This window comes from Protopterus annectens, chromosome 8.part0 (assembly GCF_019279795.1).
Source record: "Protopterus annectens isolate FY-2018-M chromosome 8.part0, PAN1.0, whole genome shotgun sequence".
Lineage (NCBI taxonomy): Eukaryota > Metazoa > Chordata > Ceratodontiformes > Protopteridae > Protopterus > Protopterus annectens.
The window spans coordinates 1,972,550,806-1,972,575,320 of NC_056741.1; the positions used below are offsets into that span (position 1 = coordinate 1,972,550,806).

Genomic DNA, 24,515 nt, shown 5'->3' on the forward strand with positions numbered 1-24,515 from the left:
AATTTTGTATAAAAGGAGGAGCAGGATCAGAAGTGTAGTGTTGGTGAGAAGCATAGTGAGCAGGATGAAGGAGTAGAATGTAGAAGTAGCAGACAGAGATGGTAGTAGGGTATTAGTGTAGAAAGTAAAGTATAGCAATGATACTTTGGGTAGTTTTGGTAGTTTAGATTAGGGAGTGTGGGATAGTGTGTGTGTATGTTTATGGTACATACAAAGGGAGGAGTAAGTATGTTGGTGTGTGTTTGTTGTATTGGGTGTGAGATTTAATGATCAGGTGGGTGGAGAGTTTGTTTCTAGAAATTTGATTGGATGATTGGTTTGGGGGAGTGGCTTGTTTCAGTTAAATCTATGAGTAGTGGGGGTGGATGGGAATTGGGGGAGGGGGAGGGTAGAGCAGTGAGCCTGAGTGTAGCGAGGGTGAGTGGACTGGTTTAAGCCAATCAGTTTTGAATTGAAGAAACCAAGTAAACTCTGAATGGAAACCTGATTAGGCAGGGAGAGTTGCGGTCTGAGCCAATAAGTGATGTCATCGGTAATGGGTGAGCAACTGGATGGAGAAGAATGATGGAGTGGGAATTAAGTTAATGAAATAAAATGCAAAAAGGCTGCTTGATCAGAACCATGATATGGTCTTGAGCAGTGTGATAGATATAATCAGTTTTGGATTGAAGAAACCAGGTCAGTACAGTAGAATAGCTCTGACTTTACCTACTTAAAGTATACTACGTAACACAAGTTTTTTTCAGTGAGCCAGGGAGGATCTAAGTTGAAGGTGTTAGCCCAGTAACCTTAATGCAATAGGTAGTAAAGAACAGAAAGCAGACTGAAGTAGGGGAATATGTGTTTTTGGGATTGTTTGGAGAAAGGTTTGGTGTGCAAGACTTACTAACAAAGATGATAGCTAGATGGGTGAGGGGATATTTGGTCCACTAGTGTGCATGCACAGGTAGCTGGCTTGCAATTATGTATTTGTTTATACAGGTATAGCCCTACACTTAGTTTTTCTTTACTTAATGCACTTCCCGTCATAAGATTCAGCTACACAATGGGCACATTCTTGGCCGCCACTTCTTTGAGGATGGGAAGCTTGATAAGAAGGTGGGATGGGACTGGAAAACTGAACGAGGAAAAAAAAACTGAAATAGATGAGGTTAATATGGATTAATAGGAGAGGAGATATGTAATTTTATAAAGCTTCTATAGACAGTAGGCTAGTGTACAGCAACAGTAGATAGGAAAAGTGCTAGCAATTGGACTGAGCAGCGAGATTTAAAAACATTGGCATTAGATCTTAGAACTGTACTGGTAGCATAACATACAAAAGGACTACTATGAAAGAAATAAGGACATTCATAAACCGTTATTAGCTTCATAGTTTCGGTGGAATTCTTTGTTTTTTCTGTTTTGCTGGTCATTGACCAGTTGCATTGTGACATTCATAAATTACACTACAAGTAGTTTAATTAATACAATTTGCATTGCTTGTGACTGTTTCCTATGTTTCCTGCTGTGAACATGCATGCAGTCTTAGTTACAGCAGGCAAAAGTAGCTAGGAGTTATGACGTAGGCAAAATATAGCAGTTGCAAATTCCAAAATGACTGTGTCACTTCAAAAGGATTTGAGAAGCAGTGTTAATTAAAAAGCCTAACTAATGTGCAGCTTATATAGAAATAATCTGCAGAAATATTTACTGGCAGTATGGGAACGCAGTTGCACCACCTCATAAGTCAAGATTGAACCTCATTCTCTTAACATATTCATATCATAGCAGCAAAAAAAGAAAAATGAGAGACAAATACAGTGCTAAAAGAGTCTGTACCTGCATAAACTTACTTCCTCGGTGAGCACACTACTGGGAGGCTAGAGATAACCAGCTAGTTCATTGTGTGTTTGGTACTTTTGAAAATGGCGCTGGTTATCAAGGGGGTTTTAGAAACTCTGGATGGAAACCTAATTGTGCAGGGCGAATTGCGGTCTGAGCCAATAAGTGATGTCATCAAGAATGGGTGAGCAACATGAGGGAGAAGAATGATGAAGGAGGAATTAAGTTAAAGAAATAAAATGTAAAAAGGCTGCTTGATCAGAACCATGATATGGTCTTGAGCAGTGTGATAGATATAATCAGTTATTTATTGAAGAAACCAGGTCTGTAGATATAATTCTGATTTAACCTACTTAAAGTATACTACATAACAAAAGTTTTTTTCAGTGAGCCAGGGAGGATCTAAGTTGAGGGTGTTGGCCCAGGAACCTTATTGCAATAGGTAGGAAAAAATAGAAAGCAGACCGAAACAGGGAAATATGTGCTTTTGGGACTGTTTGGAGAAAGGTTCAGTGTGCAAAACTTACTAACAAAGATTAAAGCCAGATAAGGGGAGGGGATGTTTGGTCCAGTAGTGTGCATGCACGGGTAGTTGGCTTGCTATTATATATTTGTTTATATAGGTATAGACATACACTTAGTTTTTCTTTAGTTAATGCACTTCCCATCATAGGGTTCAGCTATACCATGGGTGTGTTCTTGGCCACTGCATCTTTGAACGTGGGAAGCTTGCTAAGATGGTGGGATGGGACTGGAAAACTGAAACAGGAAAAAAGAAACAGAAATAGATTAAGTTAGTATAGAGAAACAGGAGAAGGGATTGGTAATCTGATAAAATTTCTTTAGACAGTAGGCTAGTGTACAGCAACAGTAGATAGGAAAAGTACTAGCAATTGGACTGAGCAGCGAGAGTTAAAAACATTGGCATTAGATCTTAGAACTATACTGGTAGCATAACATACAAAAGGACGAGTAAGAAAAAATAAGGACTTTCGCAAATTACATTAAATTGAAACAAAAGATTTTCCCCTTTGCCTGTGGAACATGATGTGCTGGTTTAGACTATCCCTACTGGACTTCTTATACTGATGTGTAATTCTAGGTAAACCCTTTTTTGTAACTGTGCACTATTCACTGAATAGTGGTCACCCTTTTTACCTATTTCTTTAGCTGGGGCACATTCCCGGTCTATCAACGAATCCTCATATTGTCAGGTAAAAGTACTGAGTGCTTAGTCTCTAAATGTATGATCTACCAAACATTTCAAAGGTTGTAACTTAACATCTACTTTCCCACCTATGAATGTAAGCACTTATTTCTGCAGTATAATCACTGGCAATATCCTCTGGTTGACTTCTACTTTTTCTAAACTTTTTTTTCAGTATGTTTCAGGTGTGAACTTGCCTGCAATAAAATAATTGAAAATATCCCCTTTTTTCGATTTCTCTAAATGTTTTTTTTGTTTCCTATAATTTTCAGATGTGAGTTTAAAAGGTTGTAAAAGCGCACACTTCACAAAAGGTAGCGCAGTATATGACATGTAACTGATGGCATACATTGCATTATCCATGTACAAAGGAATTAAAAAACTCACCAACTACCCTTGATCAGTTTGTTTCTGATTGCACGCTCTTGAAATGCTGTTTAACAAAGTTATCCCTGTCTTTATACTGAGGAAGTAATATGTTACTGGCCTTGGCATCTAAGTGTGAGCTTGTCCCATTACTATTATTATGCACTTGGTGAAGGGTCCTGAGTTTCTCCTCCTCCTTTATTACGCCAGGACCATTTAATGTCACTGCTTTATTTCTTCCTTTCTGTCTCCATGCTGACACGTCTTTTCCTCCACTGTCTCCGCTTCCCTCTTCTGCACCTCAAGTTGTTTCCTTCTCTTAGCGAGTTCCGTTGTGGTGTGTCTCATCTCCAGCTCCATTCTAGTCTCTTTAACACAAGCTGCATTTGTTAAGATTATCTAAAGACCCATTGGGAAGTCCTATAACAACAGTGTTGCCTCCGTGTCCAGCAGGCTGTACTCCAGTTGTACACAAGGCAGCTTTTAAGTCATCATTATTCAAACCATTACACAGAAGTCCTTTTGATGTCCTATTTAACCAGTTGTGCTGGTAATACTTTGAAATATTCCTCAACAGTCATTCTGCCACTATCCAAACTTCTCAGATAAAATATTAAAATAGTTGCTGTGCAGCGTTGGCTGCTGTATATTTTACCTTGATGCTCCCGGGGTAAATATACCTTTTTTGTGACAATACTATTTTGCATGCTATAAACGTCCAACTTACAATAAAGCTCACAGCTGCAGCCAAATATGTCAGAAACAGGGGTATGAATTCTAAATCTCAAGCCATTATTACCATATAACGTGATGGATGGGGTTTGAATCTCACCACTAGCACAAAATAATGCAAGGTTTAATGATTATGATAAAAGGCTGAGGTCCCATCTGCATGAGGTGGTGGTCGCTCAGGTGGATGTAAACAATCCCATGGCATCTGTCGAAAAGAGTACGAGAAGTTCCCTGCCGCACTGTCCAAATTTCCCCTAGTAGTATAAATACCACCTCGAATCTTCCCTGAAAAGAGCACTGTAGTTTAGTGGGACTAACCTGGTCAATAAAGGGTACATAAAACAGCATGTAAGGGTAATTGGCCTTAAGAGCTTATGGCAAACATGTGTTACTGATTCAGGCTATGAATGACAGCTTTCACACTGAATGACAGCTGTCACACCCAAGTAAACTTTGTGTCATCAGCTATGGATCATGGCCATAATCACAGACTCCTGAGAATTCACCCACCTCAGTCTAAGCCCAGTGCTTTCAGTTGCAGTCTTACCATAAGAAATTGACATCTAACCAAACTATTTCTATTCCATAATGAGGTAAAGCAGCTTTTCAAGAATACACTGGGCATGGGAGCAGGCGATTTCATATTACTGCAATTAATTCTATATTATACAAAGCAGTTATAAATTATATACATCTAGATAAATTCACAACTGTTTGTATATTATTTTAATTCCATAGAAGCAAATATCATCAGATAGTAACATTAAATTTTATTCCATAAATATCACTGCAAGTGCCATTCATAAATCTATGCTTAGGTGTTTCATCCAAGTTCATATCAAGTTCAAGTTTAGCAGCAAACTGTTTGATTTGCTTTGGATGCCGTGACATTCTTTTACTAGCCTTCTGATTGCAATGATTACAACAAAAAGTTTTAGGCAGTCACCAGTGGTTTAGGCTCAAATGTCACTGTATCATTTTATAATATTTTAGCAGGCTTTATTATTAGGTTTTGCAGCTCAGCCAGGTTTCAAGGTGATCCATGTGTCAAGTGATCCATAACACTGAGTCATTTGACACAAAACATGCCCAGTCATTTCTCTATATGTAGACCACAACTCCATATTGTAAAAGCCTTTAATTCGTTTCAAATGATTCTTTATTAGTTCTGCAACTTTTTTCCAAGTCAAAGCATTTTTGCTATTTTTTTTCTTTTCATACACCATTAAATGCAAAGAGATTGAACAAGATGCAGTTTGAAACCACTTTGTTACTACCCTCAGATGCAGTACTGTATACATGCATAAGCACCTTTTAGACTTGCACGTGAGCTCACTTTTCCTGACACCCTGCACTTACATGCACAGCTCAATCGATCAAAATTATTTTCAAGAACTACAAATGTCTACATTGTTGGTTATTTCCTGTATGCCTCTTCCCAACGCTGTATACTTGGCAATTAAATAAAATAACAATTTGTCCATTGCTATTTAAAAGAAAATCACTTATTTGTTCATATGCATTGCATTTCTATACTTTTAATCATCCATTTCACCATGGCCACTCCACTTTACTTCAGCTCTGTAAACTCTCATCTCTAATTTGTTTGGACTGTCAACTTAAATTTGTCAAAATTAAGTCTTGAATAAAATGAGGCAACTGCTTCACCATTCCGTGTTTCACTGATTTCTATAGTTTCAGAGTGAATAAAAATATGTTTCATTTCTCTTCCATGTGCCTTATTTTACTTGCTTATTTTGAACAAACGTAGGCTTGCTCCACATGCTCAATATAATTTTCTTGGAATTCCACTTCCTCCATGAATAACATATTCATGTCTGAGCTTGAGACATGATTGAACTCTCAGAATACATGTCACAAGCAGGTATGAGCTTAGCAGTGAGCAGCATTCTACTGTCTCAAAGGATGATGCTACAGTACTAACATAAAACGATCGACTTTAACAATCGGCTTAGCTCCTGGTATCATTCTAAAGGGTCCAGTATTAGCTCCTGGTATCATTCTAAAGGGTCCAGTATTAGCTCCTGGTATCATTCTAAAGGGTCCAGTATTAGCTCCTGGTATCATTCTAAAGGGTCCAGTATTAGCTCCTGGTATCATTCTAAAGGGTCCAGTATTAGCTCCTGGTATCATTCTAAAGGGTCCAGTATTAGTTCCTGGTATCATTCTAAAGGGTCCAGTATTAGCTCCTGGTATCATTCTAAAGGGTCCAGTATTTGTCAGCCATGGAGGACATGGTTGACAGGCCATGCTGCATTGCCAGGGGTGGTCTTCACCTGCTAACACTAGATTCTCAGTTATTGGCCAAAACATTATCCACCCCTATAATGCCTTTCTATAGGTATTGCCAAACAGACAAACCTTCCAACATAGCAAAAGCTACTCAAGACAAGCTAAAGGTATTACTGTTCAATGCTAGGAGTCTCAAAAAGAAACTGCACTCCCTAAAAGTACTCCTCACCCTGGAGAATGCTAATGTCTGTGCAGTTACTGAACCATAGTCTAAAAGCCACAGAAAGCACAGAGGCTGAGCATGGCCATAATTCCTTTCAACCAATCAACCATCCACTGCATATGAAAGAGCTAAAGGCAGAAGTGTATCTATCTGTATAAAGGGTAAGCACACCTCAAGGCTGGTCAAACAATATGACATGTTTGAGCTACTCCATGTCCAACTAACCATGGGAAAAATCCATTACCATATTCTTGCTAGCTACAGGTCCCTCACCATGAACCAGGAAACCCATACATCATACCTGGAGTTACTAGAGTCACTCATCATCCAGCCCAATACCATTTTCATGGTTGATTTTAACTACCACCTCTATTAACTGGGAGGCATACTGTACATGGCCATGAACATGCATGCCCAAAGATTTCTTGACTTTGTAAACTCAAATGCCCTGGAACAACTAGTCTGCAACCCCACTAGGAGTATGAATATCTTACATCTGATACTCACAAATATGGGTGAGCACTCCACCCCGCCCCAAATTTGATGTCTTCACTGGTAAGATCAGATCATAAAGTGGCCTTCATTGAAATAAATGTAAAATTAGACCCCCCCCACCTAACGCCAAAAATTTTAAGAACTTTCCTAAGGCAAACTACCTTCTATTAAGCGATGGCAAAGCTAGTATCCAAGCTCCCCCAAACCCAAAAAACACAAAAGATTATGCAGAGGTGTACAGTAAATTGCTGTCTGACCATATAAACAACTGCATAGAAATTGCAGTACCAGGCAAAAATAAGCCCATGTGAAACTGCAAAAACAAGCCACCCTGGTAGACCTCTGGTATTAATAAGTTGTACAACAAAAGAAAGAAAAACCTATTGAGAAGTAAGAGAGAGGTTGGCTTAATGGCTAAGGTGTTTGCCTTACAAACACAAGGTGCAGGGTTTGAGTCTCTCGAGGGATAATTGGCTAGGCTTAAAATGGCTCGCAAGGGCAGTTAGCTTAGTACTAAACTATGAAACTATGAAACTATGAAAAGAACAAAAAGTACCTCATTAGTCTACACAAGCAAATCAGGGAACTACTCAATATTCTGAAAGTAGACTTTTAGGCAAAAGTAGCCTCCAAAGGTAAGGATAAGCATAAGGTGTTTTTCAATTATATTCAAATTCTTAAGGGCAGCACCCAACAATGTGAGGAATTAGTTGTGGACAGCATCACCTATACTCAGCCAGAAGATATAGCAAATCTGCTGATAAATTCAGATCAGATTTCACCTCCACATCACCCCCAGTTCTCCCCCAAGAAATAACCTCCAGCATTCCCCCACCAATTAGCACTAAAGAAAAGATTGCCACTGCGCTCTCTAAAGCTAAAAACATGGCTTCAATAGGGCTCATTGATATAACATTTTGCCTCTTAAACAGCTTGAATCAGGACCTGTCAGGTCCATTGGGATCTCTAGTTAATCACAGGCTCCAGAATGGCTTTGTCCAGATAGAGTGGAGGACAGCAACAGTCTTCCGTCCACACAGAGGGCAGCCATCAACTGACCAGGGTAATTACAGACCCATAAGTTTGACTAGTCTTATATGTAAGGCCATGGAAAGAATAGTCATGGACCTCATAACTAATGTCATAGGAAATCTCAAAACACTGGATCCAATCTAATTCGGCTTTGTTAAGGGCAGGTCATGCCTACTAAATCTGGTGAACTTCTTTGAAAAAGTCCCTAAGGTCATGAATGAAGGTAAAGCAGTACATACCATCTACCTCTACCTGGCCAAGGCATTTAACACAATCCCACACTCAGGTATTATAAGTAGACTAACAAAACTGGGCATAAATCCCTAAGCCACCAGATGAATAGCCGGTTAGCTCATGGGCAGAACACATGTGGTTAAAGAGGATGAATATAAATCCAGCAAGAGGCCAGCTACTAGTGGTGTGCCATAGGACTCAGTGCATGGACCAATCCTGTTCAGAATATATTTTGCACATTTCTTGTCTTCTCATCTGATTCTTCACCTTATACTCTTTCTTTTGTTTTTGTTTTTTTTTTGGCAAATTCAGTTGCTGCCTGATTTTTATCTACTTCTGGTTTAATTTCCATTCCCACTTGACGTCGATATGCTTGTGTTAGACTAAGCAGGGAAGTCATCTTAGATTTATTCTCCTCATGTTTCAAAACTTTCACTACATTTGGGTCTTGTAAGGTCAGCAGATATGTGTGCAGTCCCACGATTGCAGATCTGTACATGTAATCAGTTTCAAGGAGGCCCATACCTCCTTCGGAATGGGGAATATATAATCTTGGTATGCACTGATTTTTATAAATCATTTGATGAGCATGCAGCATCCTTCTTGTTTTCCTATCTGATCTATCCAACACCTTTTGGGGCCAGTCAATCACTCCAAAACTGTAAGTTAGGGCAGGAAGAGCAAATTGATTTATGGCTTCAATTTTATTCCTAGATGCCAATGCTGTTTTTAGGGTTAATTTAAGTCTTCTAAAAGGGTCTATATCATATGAACGAATCGCACAAATTGTGAACGCTCATAATATCAAACGTACCGGACATCAAACTTCCTATTGTGGGGAGCTACTCCCCCCACACCCCCTGCTAAATATATATTCCAACTCTGAGATCGCACTACAATGAGAAAAGGGAAAAAATCCCATTCTTCACTGTACCGCGATCTCAGAAAAAGCACTTTGAGGTCTGGTACATTCGATATTATGAGCGTTCACAATTTGTGCGATTCGCTTATATGATATAGACCCTTCTAAAATACTCCTTACTAAGTTTTATTCACATTTCTTCATGTTTTATTGTTGATCCTTCATCAACTCCCAAATATTTATACATCCCTCTTACTCAAGATCTTTTATATCACATACTTGTACGAAACTGATGTTTCCTTGGTGCTGCAGCTTTCCTGCCTTAAAGGTTGCTTTTGCACATTTATTAAGACCAAATGACACTCTTATAACATCTAAAAGATTAGACTACTTGCAGTTTGTACTTTCAGTTCCTCATCTGATGAGCTATATAATTTTAAATCATCAACAAAGAGAAGATGAGAAGTCTTTACACTTTGTTGTTTTCTAGGAGTCAAATTATAGCCATGACCTAATCTGTTAAATAGACAGCTTAATGGGTCAAGGGCAAGACAGAATAGGAGCGGTGACAGGGAGTCACCCTGAAATATCCCCCTTTGAATTTTTGCCCCTGGAGTAACAAATTGTCCTTTATCATGGCTTAACTGCAAAGTTGTTTGCCACTGTTTCATGGTCACTGAGATGTAATTTATCAGTGTAGGGTGTATCTTATACATTTTAAGCACTCTTTTATGTATGACTGTGGAATACTATCAAATGTTATTTTCTAGTCAGTCTATACCATACTTAGATTCTCCCCCTTTTTGCAGCTCTCCACCATGACTTTATTTAACAACAAATGATCCTTTGTTCCATATGGCTTTCTTGTATTACCTTTTTGTTCTATTGCCATAATTGAGTTTTCTTCTAAATGACTATAAACTCTGTAGACATCAATTCCAGTGTATAGTTTATATGTCATTGTAAGAAAGTTATTGGTCTATAATTTTTAGGGTAGCTTTCAGGTTCGCTCTTAAGTAGGAGCATTGTTTTTCCTGTTGTTAGCCAGATTTGGTGTCTATTTGGAGTCTGCATATAAATAGTTCTTACTCGCAGCTAAATCTTCGTGCAAAGATGTAAATAACTTTTAACCAGAAGTTAGGTACTGCATCTGGACCTGGGTTTTTCAATTAGAGGCTTTTCTTAACTTTGTTTCAGTCTCCCTGGCTGTTACTTCATCCCATTTCATATCCTGTACCTTTGAACCTCTTATTTTTTATTTTACTTCTTGTATTTCTTTAGCATCTTTCTTATGTTCCACAGGATATTCATAAATACTTCCCCAAAATCTATTTCTTCTTTTTTTGGTGGTCTTTCACTTCTTTTTACCTTGTTTCCCAATTCTCTAAAAAACTTTTTAGGTCATCAATAAATTGCTTATTTTGTACTTTTCCTTTATATTTATCTGTGTATCTTCTAAGTCTTTCTGCCTGTGCTGATATTTTTAGTTTATTATTTGTTATAGTGCATGATAAATCCTGATCCATTATAATAGTGTGCATTGCTTTTATCACATCTATCTTTTTGAGTATTTTTGTTGATCTGTTCCCTCTGCTATATTCTTCTAACAGTGACATTTCTTGTCTTAATTGCTTTATAGTTTTCTCTGTTCGATACTTCCATGATGGTATTCAATTTCACGCCTTCCTTTCCCTTACTACCCTGTGTTCTTGTGGTAGAATTTTATCTGTTATTAATTTAGCTGCACAATAATATTTTACTTCTGTTATATTGCATGGATCTCTATGGACAGTCCTAATTATTGTGCTCAATTGTTTTATCAAACTTCTGACTTTTTGGGTTTTACTGACCTTCTGCAGTCTATTTCTTTCATTGATCTTAATATGTCTATGATCTTAATATGTCTATGTATATTAAATCAAGCAACTCTTCTCTTAGCTCATTGTCTTCTAAACCGAGGCCAAATTTGTTTGTTCTCCATTTCCTGCGGGCATTCTATAGAGTTCTGTAGCATCTTCCTGTAGCACATTCTCTTCAATTTCATCCTGTTGCTCTGTCATTTGGGAACTCACTGGCCTTTCACTCCTCAACATAGACTGTATCAGAATTGCCACAGTTTCCTTTACCTTCCCTTTCTGTCGCTTTTAATTTCTCCAAGTCTTTTGGATTTCTATTACCATAACGGGAATGAACCCATTCTAAGTCAAAGTATGATTAAAGTTTATGAAATTAGTATTGTTTCAATCTTTGATGTCAGCCAATAATGCCCTTCACAGCACCCGCAATGTGCCCAGTACTGACTCCTTTTGCAATTCATATGGAGTTACATGGATTGGTAACATATCTAAGTATGATTGTAGATTCTTTTTTATAAGACTTGTAGCTCCTAATACTATTGGAACTGTCTGGGTATCTTTCTTCCACATTTCTCTTGTTTCTGCCTGCAAATCCTGATATTTTATGACTTTCTGTCTCTCTGTATGCAAGACACTGTAGTCACTGGGTGTAGTGATTTCAGTGATCAATGTTACTTTTGTCTTCTTTTCATGGACCACTATATCTGGTTTTCTCACATATATCTTTTGAACTGTTGGTAATGGGTGATCCCATGTGATGCAGACTTCATCATTTTCTATGATGCTTTGTGGCTCATGTTTCCAGTGTTTTTTAGCTACTGCATTACCATGATGTTTGCGCAATCCCCAGTGCAATCAGTCTTGCCACATTATTATTGATGGTTGATGCTCTTCTTTACATACATCATATACATAGACATGCCTTCTGTCCTGATGACATGCAGCACTACTAACATGCATTGTATTTGTATTTGTGGTGTGCACTATATAAGATGATACACATTTCTAAACCGTTAACATATGTGTGACTGCTCCACTGACCTGACATAAACCATGTGTTTTCTGGATGACAGTTGCATCTGTCTCTGTCTCTGATGAGCTGGCAGCCAGTGACATGGCATACAGCCACACACAAGGAATCCATTATTGTCAGGTTGGGGCATGCTTGCTTTTTGACTGAGGTAAGCTACTACTGTATACATTTAGACAAGGCAGCCTGCTGTTATCACAGCTAAGATAAATTAATTCTGAAAAGTGTGAGAAAACCTGTCCCAATGCACCTTGCTAGTAGAATACATATGACTGTAGTGTAGATCCCTGGAAAACTCATCCCCTGGACAGCAGTGCAGATAAAATGTATGGGTCAGAAGTGAGGTGATAGTAACCAGTTATTTTGTTTACTGCATTGTCTATTATCAAATTAATATTTAATATAAGCCAAATCTGCCAGGGATTCAAAAGCCTGGGGAAAGAGGGAGCTGACATGATCAGGCTGTGGTGAAGTTGTGAGAAAGCATTGGATTTGGAAGCGGATAGGCATCTGCAGTGAGTTAAAGGGGTAATCAGATTGGGTGAACAGATTTTTTTGTTATGTTATAGAGTTCCTGACAATCTCCAAAGACAAAGATAACCAGAAATAGTGAAATATATTCCACAGCTCTAGCTAATACTGTAATATTACTTGAACTTACAGGTCAAAGTTTATCATATGATAATAAATAAGTACCTTAAACCAAATGCTAATGATATGGTAGGAAGCAGTCTAATACTATAAGATAGAAATGGATGCTTTCTGCAGTTCAAGATCTATGAACCAGTAAACCATGGGTAATGCTTAAACATGTGTGATATTTTAAAGTCAGTGCAAATGCTAAATACATATTCTTTGTGCATCTACATTTTATTGTTTCTTTCAGCCATCCACTGAACCCATTTCCTGTTTAAATATGCCTAATACTGAAGGTCCAGTCATATCAGATATAACTGAGATGCACCAGTCCACTGTGATGAATATGCACTCACCTGCTGAACATGAGAGGTAAGGGAGTAATTACTTAATACAGGTTATCGCAAACAGCATTATGAATGAACAGTAGCATGCAGATTTTACCTACTGTTGTACTGTGACAAAAAGTCACTTAGATACTAATATGGATGCATACATACATATGTACATACTTAGATATATACATGCATACATATACAGCTGAATTCCTGTTTGGTAGAAAGTCCATTTAGTCTAATGTGAAATAGTTACACATAGCTAAGTAACAGAGAAATAGAAATATGTAGCAAAATAAGAAGTTTAACATAGTGATCGGCATTGCCAGTGCATAATCACTGTTGCTGTGGTTTGTATTTGTGCACCAGTATTGATTGCCCATATTTGCCCATATATACTTTTTCTTCTATGGTTACCTCATCATTCATGGAAACAACTGAAGCCTCTGCAAGTACGGCAGCTGCAATGACTCAAACCAGAACCAATTCAAAAAGAAAAATTAGACCAGCAGCTGTAGCATCAGGATTTCTTTAATCTGATGGTAGTGCAAACAACATATCAATCAGGTAGAATGAGTGCACAAACCGGTTTTGGCAAATAGTTACAATGCCTTTCTCAGTGTGAAATAAGCAAATGCAATACACTCCTTATATAGTGTTAATTTAATCAGTCAATAACAATGGTTATAAATACTTGTTAAGTCCAGGGGGGAATAAACTCCAAGTTTAATAATCCATTTCTTCTCTTTTTTATTTAAAATATTATGCCAGCCCATTTTATTAGATCTTGGTGCTCTGATTTTATCAATAATAATAAAATTGAAAGACGCACTTGGATGTAAAAAAGTATGCTTAAATAATGCATTGGTAATTTCTTGTTTCTGATATCACTAAGATGCTCCCCCACCCTAAATTTGACAGGGCATGAGGTTTGCCCCACATAAAATGCAGAGCGATGATATGCGGCCAATTAGATAACCTAGTCAGATTGGCAGTTGGCATAAAATAATATATCAAAGACCTGGCTGGTGTTCTTACTACTAAATGTTTTGGATTTAACAAACCTGGAACAATATGAACAATGTCCACAGAGAAAGCAACCAACTAACTTGTCCCCTAGGAGGGTTGTTTGTGACACTGGCATGTCAGGCAGGAGATGCTTATAGTGATTGAAATATGAACCTAAATTTTTACCTTTTTTAAAGGTAAAAGAGCATGTAGTTGGTAACATGGTAGTTAACGTTTGGTCAGCCAACAAAATATTCCAGTGGTGATTGACACTGTGAATCAATGAATCTGTATTTTTGCCATATGTGGTTATAAAACGGATGGCAGAACCATCACTATTATTTTTGTCTTTATATTGGAGAAGTTGCTTCCTGACCAGACCATCCACAGTACTGGATGCCCGATGTACAAATCCAGCACCGTAGCCCCTATTTTTAAATCTCATGATCAAATCATTTTTATATGTATTGTAGGTTTCTTCTTCAAAACCAATACGTTTGCCATGGATAAACTGAGATTTCGGAATATTTTGACAGATGTGAGGGGGATGAAAGCTGGTGGCGTGGAGGAGGGAATTATATTGTGGAAATTTACGGTGAACCTGGGTAGAGAGAGTATTATCAATATTTCTACTTATGCTAACATCCAAAAAAATGATGTTGTTAGGATCATGATTCACCGTAAATTCAATGCCTCATCTGTTTTCATTAAGATAGTTTACAAACTCATGTAGATATTCAACATCCGAATTCCACACCAACCAGCAATCATCCAAGTACCTCGTCCAGATGTCTATTTCATCAAGGTAAAGGTTATGTAACCTGTCATAGATAATCTGCTCTTCAACGTAAGCCATGAATAAATCGGCATAAATTGGCGCAAAAAAAGTTCCCAAGGCTGTTCCCTTGTTCTAAAGGAAACATTCACCTTGATAGAAAAGGACATTTTTGGTGAGAGCATGTTCACAAAAGATGATAAGGAAGGTGTTGAAACCAGGTTGGTATACTTGAGTTTTATATAACCAGTGTTCTAGGGCATCTATACCAGCCCAATGTGGTATATTGGTATATAGTGCTTTGACATCCAGTGTACAAAGCAACCAACCTGGTTCAAACTGGGTATCCGAAATCAACCTCATGAATTCCGTAGTATCCTATATCCGGGGACGTACCCATTTGAGAAGGGGCTTCAGGTGTCTTGTTAGGAAAATAGAAAGTAGTTCCATTAAAGAATTCCTGCCTGAGACAATGGGCCTTCCAGCGGGATTGGTAGCATCCTTATGTATTTTAGGCAAAAAGTATATATATTGATGTGTCGGTTCATTCACTATAAGATGTTGTAAGGTAGTTTGTGAAATTATCCCTTCCTCACTAGCTGATAATAAAAATTCATCAGTATGTATTCTACTAGCAAGGTGCATTGGGACAGGTTTTCTCACACTTTTCAGAATTAATTTATCTTAGCTTGAAGAGTAGAGTGGGATCAATAGTCAAATGTGAATAATATCGGCCATGGAAAAGTTGTTTTTTTGCCTCACTGTCATATTGGGTCCAATCTTGGACCACGACAGCACCCCCTTTATCAGCCATCAATATGACCAGCTAATAGTCTTTTGCCAGTCGTGAAATCACTTCCATTTCTGCCCTGGATATGTTGTTTGGTTTCACCCTGGTTTCTTTGGCATGAAAGTGTAGATCTTTGAGTATTGATTTAATAAATAAGGCGACAGTATGATGCATAGGTGGCATAAAGGTCGAGCTATGATATCTGAACTCCTGTTGTGTATCTGTGGTTTCTCTACCATAAAAAAATATTTTAAGGTTCAAATTTCCACAAAATCTCAACACATCATCTACAAAACTGTCCTCTGGGAATCAATGACTATATTTCAATTTCGAGCATTTTAAAACTAAGATCTTATTGTATTTAATTTTATAAAAATAAATATATTAATAAAGTTTTAAAATAAAAAATTATCTAAACCACGATACATTAATTGGATGTTAGCGTTATCTTAGAATTTAGGTTTTAACAGTACACACAGTTTTAATATATTTAAACATATTTTACATGCTTTAGACAGTGTACTTTTATAAGAGGAATTCAAATGAATGTTTATTGTGTGGTTAATAACACTTGATTTTGGGAACTGTTATTACACAATAGTTTAAAAGAACACAATTGTTTTCAGTGAATTATCTTAGCATTTATGTTTGCCATTGTTTGTGATTGGGTATAAGGGGAGGTGTGTGCATGACGCAAACTATTTTAAAAAGTGTATAAAAAGTGTATTCACAGTTGAAACAAATTTACTCTGAAGAAGTCTGTTAGAATTTACGGGTGAAAGCGCTTAGTAGTACTTTTGTTGTATTCTGTATTATTCTGTGGTTTCCATTAAAGCATTTCGTGTTTTGGAACTCCGGTCTGGTCAACATTCTAATCCGCTATCTGTCAACTTGGGATGACATGATCGACAGACCTTGATGCTTTGCCAGAGATGGTCTTCATCTGTCACCCCTGTTATTTTGGCTACAGGCTAAGGCTTTTGCCACCCCCCACAGTGCCTTTTTTAGGCAGTGTCTCAAGAACAAAATTCCCAACATGAAAACTCCATCTAAAGACAACCTCAGTGTTATGCTGCTAAATGCTAAGAGTCTGAACATGAAACTGCACTCACTGGAAGCTGTCCTCACCTTGGAAGACACAGACATTTGTGCAGTCACGGAGACCTGATTCAAGGCTATGGAGAACACCCCAGCCATACAAGGTTACACCTCCTTCAACACATTCAGACCTCAAACTGAAGGTGGGAAAACTAAAGGAGGTGGTGTATAAATATTCATTAAAGATAAATACACCTCTATATTGGTTAAACAGTATGACTCCCTGAAGACACTTCAGGTGCAATGAACTGTTGGTAGGACACCTATTCAAGTGATTGCCAGCTTGAGGACCCCCCCTCCATGAATCAGGACACCCACTCTGCCAATTTGGATTTACTTGAGTCTACCAAGATACATCCAAACACCATGGTTTTGGGCGACTTTAACTACCTATCCATTGACTGGGTAAATTATTTGTGCTCAAACTCATTTGTCCAAAGGTTCGTCAACTTTGCTAACTCCAGTGCCCTGGACCAGCTGGTTGACACCCACACAAGAGGTACCAACATGCTGGATCTGGTGCTCACCTATTTGGGGGACCACTGTAGCACTCCCACTGTGAGGTTCTCCCTGGTGAGATCTGACCACAAATCAGTCGCATTTCAAGTAACTGTCACACCTAACCCGACCCCAGCAGCAACGAAACTAAAAAACTTCTCCAAAGCAGATTATAACCTCTTACGGGATGGTATAAAAAGTTTCACTGCACCTTCTCCCTCAGAAGGAACTGGCAGCTATGCAGAGCTCTACACCAAAGCTTTATATAAATGCCTGTATAACTGCATTGACTCGGCCATACCTTATAGGACCGAACTCATCAAGGAAGAGCAAACCTGCCTGGTGGACAACTGCCATTAACAGGCTTTACTATAAGAGGAAGAACTTGCTCTCTAAGAGTAAGAGGGAGCAAGCCTTCCTAAATTGGAAACACTCCCTCCTCAGCTTAAACAAGCAAATAAGACTTCTTGTGAAGTCCTCCAAAACAAACTAAAAGTCCAAATTAGCTTTCTCAACAAAGGACAACCACAAGGCATTCTATAGTTACAACCGTAGCCTAAAAGGAAAGGCCCAAATTTGTACAGAACTGGTAGTTAATGATATCACGTATACTAAGCCTGTGGACATAACTAACCTGTTGGCCGACAGGTTCTGTGAAAACTTCACTCCCCTGTCCCCTACACACATACTCCATGATATCCCTATCACCTGTCCCCTACCATGTATCCCTAAATAGCAGGTCATAAATGCCCTCTCTAAGGGCAAAAACACAGCATCTATGGGACCTGATAACATCCCAGGCTGCATCCTACATGGGCTGCAACACAAATTAGTAACACCCTTGGGTACTCTTTTCAACCACATTTGAAGCACTGGCTTCATACCAGCTGAATGGAAAACAGCCACCATTATTCCCTTGTACAAAGGTGGTACTTCCACTGACCCCAAGAACTATAGACCTATTAGCCTGACTAGCCTTATCTGCAAGGCCATGGAGCAAATCATCACAAACCTTATCAGCAGAGGTATAGGTAATCTCCAAACACTTGATCCAAATCAGTTTGGATTTGTCAAAGGGAGATCATGCCTGTTAAACCTGGTGGACTTCTTTGAGACAGTCACCAAGGCCCTGTATGAGGGCAAATATGTGCATACAGCCTACCTGGACTTAGCCAAGGCATTTGACACTATCTCTGACTCCGGCATCGTTGACAAACTCACCCAACTTGGCATCAATCATTGTATCGTTAGATGGGTCGTTAACTGGCTCACTGATAGAACTCATATAGTCAAAATAGGGGAATCCACCTCCAACAGCAGGCCTGTAACAAGTGATGTTCCACAGAGATCAGTCCTGTGACCTCTACTGTTTGGAATCTATTTCTCCGAAGTACAAGAAAAAACTAAAGGTCTGTGGCTGACAAAGTTTGCTGATGACTGCAAACTGGAAGTGGTCATAGAATCTCCAAATGATGTCAACATCCTACAGGAGGGTCTTACACAAACAAATGACTGGTGCCAAAGTCATGGCCTTAAACTCAATGTAAAAAAATATATTATCATTCCTTTTGGTAAAAGTGATGTTCCTGCTAACTACCACATCAGTAGCAACATCTTAAGTATGCACTCAGTGATGAGAGACCTGGGCACACAGGTTGACACCTTTGACCACCATGTCTCCACAGTGGTAAGAAGGGCATTCTGTATTGCTCATCTCATAAATAAGGGCATTGCCTCCAGAAAAAAAAAGTTATTACCTCCCTGTAGTCATCCCTCATCAGGCCAGTAATTGAGTACAATGCCCTTTTTGGTATGTACCTTTCTAAGCACCTGTAGCAATTGGAAAAACCACATAGGTTCCTCACAAGGAAATTTCAAGGTCCTCACCATCTCTCCTATGTGGATCATCTGAAATCACTGTCACTTTATTCTGTTTCTTACAGACTTCTCAGAGGTGATCTCTACCTTGCATATAAGGCAATCTCTGACCCTGCATTACTGGAAATGCTTCATATCCAAAAGTCAAATGGTACACGTGTTACTCACTCTGAAGTCCTTAACATGGTATATGACATTAATATTACCTGCTGAAGGGACAGATTTGTCTCCCAGAGGTTGCCACACCTTTGGAACAGACCTCCACATCATGTGAAACAGAGCACCTCGTTGGCCCTCTCCAAACACAGTCTAGATGATTGGATGGGTGACTGTAACGTCACTCCAGAGGTTCCATCTGTGTCCCATTTGGACAGGGGCAATAGGTGCTGATCATGGAAATAAGGGTAAGAACTTGGCTAGGGTTGTAAGGGCCCTAGGGCCATTAGCCTAGTAACTTCCTATGATCCTATGAGATACTATATTGAACCCAGTGTTGGCACGTAAAACTTCACCGTTGACATGCCACTACACATGTGCTGAGGAAACAACCTCAGTGCATGTAAAATTTAAAGTAAAACAAAAATAATAAAAACATTGATTTTTGAATATGGGATAAGCCTCCCCACACCCCCTACTAATTTCATATATAATAACTCAGGATTGCCCAGACTTAAGAATTGTGTGATTTTGGACACCTGTTGACCAGCTGATGAGTTAGTCGTAAATGATTGACTAAACAACTGTCGACGAAACACACTCGCAATGTTTTGTAGGTAACGCATATATTTATATAAACTTTACTGAAAACTAAATGTCTGCCTGTCCAACACTGAGTTGAATTTCTGCTTGCCTCACAAATATTCAAACTGTTTAGAGATGAAACATTACCCCAGCTTCAAAACTAATACATCATACAGCTCTCTAGAACCTAAGAAATCATAACTACTACAGTTCTACCCTACAGATGCCTAAAACAGGACTACACTATACAGACCACTTCTTCTCCATATTTAGCCCAAATTTGTGAGAATACCTCCCATCATATCTTAATGAATATTTCTCTATCTCCAAATTCTGTTCATAATGTAAAGCTTATCTGAAGCCCCAAGTGAAATGCAAGTGCTCCATTTGAGGCATAAGTAGTGTAGCTAGGGTAGAACAAGAGGGGCAACTGCCTTGGTCGTAAAGCATTGGGGCCATCATCTGCCAATCTCAATCTTTCTTTAATGCAATACCTTTTTTTAAAAGTCAGTATTGCATTTGTGGTTAAACCTGAGTGCTGTAACGCTCTGTGTGTGGTCTAAGCTATGTGTAGCAATTGCATGCTGCATTGTAGCATACAGTTTGCTACACTTTAAATGATAAAAAAAAAACATTTTTTTGAACTAAGATCTGAGTACTGCAGCAGATGGATTATTTTTTTAACTAAAACATGAGTGCCATAGCTCTCTGTGCAGACAAAGTTATAAACTATTGCTACATGCTATAACCTGCTTAAAAAAAATTAAACTTTTGAACTGTAGCAAACTGCTTGCATTCAGTTGCTACAGTTTAGACCCCACATGGAGCACTACAGCACACAGGTTTGAATGCTTTAGACAAGGGTCAGGGCAGGGCACAGAAACAGGGCCTGAATGTCTGGGCAGGAAGGGGGGGGGTGGTCTGTAAGGAACATGTGTTTTTTTTTTTGGTTTTGCTCTTCATTGGAAGAGCTGTCAGTGGGGAGTGGTGCACTGATCTGCAGTCAAATGATCATACAGCAATTGGCTTAATACAGTAAAGTGCTTTATTTTTGCTGTTCACTAGTTCACTTGTGGGGGTGACACGCTGGTTCATGGTACCAGCACAGGGGTCTAGCTGGGCCAGCTACTCTTCTCTCAGGTATATAAGATAATCTTCACTATTAAACCATTCCATGCCTTTTGTTTCACTTCTGCCTCTTAATCCCCACCTTTCTGCAAATTAATATTTGCTTATTATTTAGCCTGCTACATTGTATACATGCTATATATTTCTAAATATTGCATATAGAGCTAACGTTTCCACTGTTTATATAATGCCATTTTTCACTTTATTTGTAATTTTGTGGCTATATTTCCTTGTTCACCTGGGCTGAAACTGAAATAAGTCCACAGAGACCAGTGGTCTACCCCTGCCAACAAATTTAAACATATCCATCCATCCATCCATCCACAACCCCTTTTCCTATTTTTTGCACATAGAGTTAGGGTGTCACATTAACAGTGGCAATCATCTAGACAGAAGGTTCACACTGCCAGGTGGTTAGCCCTGCCGCAGCTGTTCTTTCATATCACACACTCGCACTGACTCTCACATCTATGGCCAATTTAGTGTGCCCAATCCACCTACTGCGTGTATTTGGAATGTGGTGGAATGTGGGAAAAAAAAAGAGCACCTGGAGGAAGCCCACATGAATGCCAGGAAGACATGGAGACTCTGCACAGAAGGTACTTTAGCTGAGAAATGAACCAGAGAATCTCTTGTTGGTAGGTGACAATGCTACCCACTGCACCATTGTGCCACCTTAAATTTAAACAAATGTGTATATGTGTGTGTGTGTGTGTGTGTGTGTGTGTGTGTGTGTGTGTGTGTGTGTGTGTGTGTGTGTGTGTATATATATATATATATATATATATATATATGTATATGTATATAGTTTATTTTGCCGAATTGAGAAAAGCCGGAAAGTTTGATCATAAATCAGCTGATCGAACATAATGGCTTTTTTGAGTATGCGAGATTGTGGTAAAATAGTCATCAAGGAATCTGCCCTTTCCATACTGTTGCTATATGGAATTAGCAGGGGGTTAGGGGATGGATGGGTCTTATCCCGTCTGCAAAAAAAAAACACATTTTTTTATTTTTCAGTTATTTGTGGATTGAGTGTTTGTGCTCAATCATTAGTGATTTAACATTTTGCATGCTCGGCTAATTGTCATTTTCCATACATACATGTCAGAGACACTCCCGTGTGTGTGTGTGTGTGTGTGTGTGTGTGTGTGTGTGTGTGTGTGTGTGTGTGTGTATCTGTATTGAGAGAGAGAGAGAAGAGTCTGTGAAGTTGTAGAATATCATTTGGTAGAGTCATAGTTTACTGCAATTATTTAACAGAAAACTCATTGGTTGAAAGTTATTTAATAGAATGGAGTATAGTAAGAGAGTGTTGCAGAAATATATATGTAAATGTTTACATGACTGATCATGAACATGGTAATTAGTGCTACTGCCAGTGTGAGTTGTATTTGTGCACACCCAGTGGTTTGCTATTTGTTTCTTTTCTTTTTCTCTTTTCTCCATGGTTGTGTGTTGGTGTGTGTGTGTGTGTGTGTGTGTGTGTGTGGGGGTGAAACCCCCATATGAACTGCTGGAATTACAGGGGGCTTGGACCCCTGCAAAAGTCATTTTTGAAAATACTTTCCATTGTCTGGTATTGTCTCATGTTTTGTAACAACTATGACTCAATAAGATGAGTGCTCAGTACCTACAAAATAGACATACTATAACCGTGTGTATGTCTATCTCTCTCTCTCTAGATATATATATATGTGTGTGTGTGTGTGTGTGTGTGTGTGTGTGTGTGTGTGTGTGTGTATACATACATGTGTGTGTGTGTGTGTGTGTGTGTGTGTGTGTGTGTGTGTGTATATATATATATATATATATATATATATGTATATATATATATATATATATATATATATATATATATATATATATATATATATATATATCTATATATATATATATATTTACACACAGATACACACACACATATATATTAGAGAATGAAAGGTAGATCACCTCTGCATAGGGAGTTTGCTACACTGCATGGAAATGTTTTTTAAATGTTTTACTGACCTGATATTGTTTCACTTGGCTGAACCTTTTGTAGATTTTATGTTTGTTGTTTGTCTTTTTGGCTTTTCCCGGTTAGGGGTCGCCACAGTGGAACTCCGGTCCACTAATGATTGGCAGTAGATTTTTATGGTGCCAAGTTGCCAGCCCAATGCCCAACCTTCAGCGAAGGCACGCCCATTCATACATGTCTTTCAAATGCCACTCGACTGCTGGGAGGACATGCAGACTCCACACAGAAGGCACTCCAGCCGAGAATTGAACAGGAGAACCTCTTGCTGTGAGCCAGCAATGCTACCGCTGCACCACCGCGGCTGGTACCTTTACAAAATACAGGAGGACCATGGTAACATAACAGTTTAAATGTCTTCACAGAACAAGCAAGCAGTCATAAGGAAGACAGGAAACAAGAAGCAATATATTTCTAGCTTTTTGATGAGCAATCTTTGTAAGGTAGAAAATGTAACTAGGAACCTGTGCAGCCTCTACCCGTAGGTGGAAGTAATTGTTTATTCCTAGCACCAAAGGTAAAATGACCAAGTGACTGCAGCAGGAAATGAAGATATTTATGACATATGACTTGTCCTTGCTTCTCTGTATTATTATTGTCTATTTTCCTTAATTAATTTTGGAAGCATTAATGTTGTTGCATCTTTCGGCTTTTCCCAGTTAGGGGTCTCCACAGCGGAACTCCAGTCCGCTAATTATTGACAGTAGATTTTTACGTACCGAGTTGCCAGCCCTGACACACAACCTTCAACGAAGGTATGCCCATTCATGCATGTCTCCACACAGAAGATGCTCTAGCTGAGAATCGAATGGGACAACATCTTACTGTGAGGCGACAATGCTACCGCAGCATTAATAATTTTATAATAGTAGCATATGTATTTACTTCTTTCTACCACCTCAAAGGTAGTTCCTTTCAGTCACACCACACCCACAGAATATGAGTAGCAGAACAAGTACAGATAAGAATGTTAAAGTAGACCCATTACTTAGAGATTATGCTTGAGATGTTTCACTGAATATAAAACTGTTGAAAATGCTCTTTACTGACATACACCTTTTCTTGAATGTTGGGTATATTTTATCCACTGGTAGATGTCCTTTCCTAAAAATGAAAGAGTATATAAGCCATTGCATGGTTAGTTTTATTTTGTCTTATTCTGAGATATTCTTCTGTGTTGAAGAATATTTATTGGCACATTTTGCAGCAGTAGAAATACATTTCAGATGATCTTTTATGGAAAGAGAGACCTTTTTCAGTGTACGAATGTACTATGAAATGCCTTATACCTTAACTAAGCTTAAAGAACATCACTGCCCTATTTCAACACACCAGTTTAATTTATGTATGAGTGTTACATATTCAGCCATTTTAATGAATTTCCTAATATTAGATATAGATCAGAAAGAATGCTGATTAGTTGGTAGTATGCAATGTTACTAAGCAATGAGAAAGGTCAAAGTGGCATTGCCAAACCAAATAATGAAACTTGTATCA

At 38.5% G+C, this 24,515-nt stretch overlaps 1 protein-coding gene across 1 annotated transcript in view; it reads left to right on the forward strand.

The window, feature by feature from the left end:
• The window catches only part of HSF4 (heat shock transcription factor 4), a 247,470-nt gene that overhangs the window by 222,579 nt on the left and 376 nt on the right, over window positions 1–24,515 (forward strand). The window contains exon 8 of the mRNA XM_044079550.1: window positions 13,001–13,122. Coding sequence (XP_043935485.1) covers window positions 13,001–13,122 — 122 coding nt within the window. The remainder of the gene's footprint in view (window positions 1–13,000; window positions 13,123–24,515) is intronic.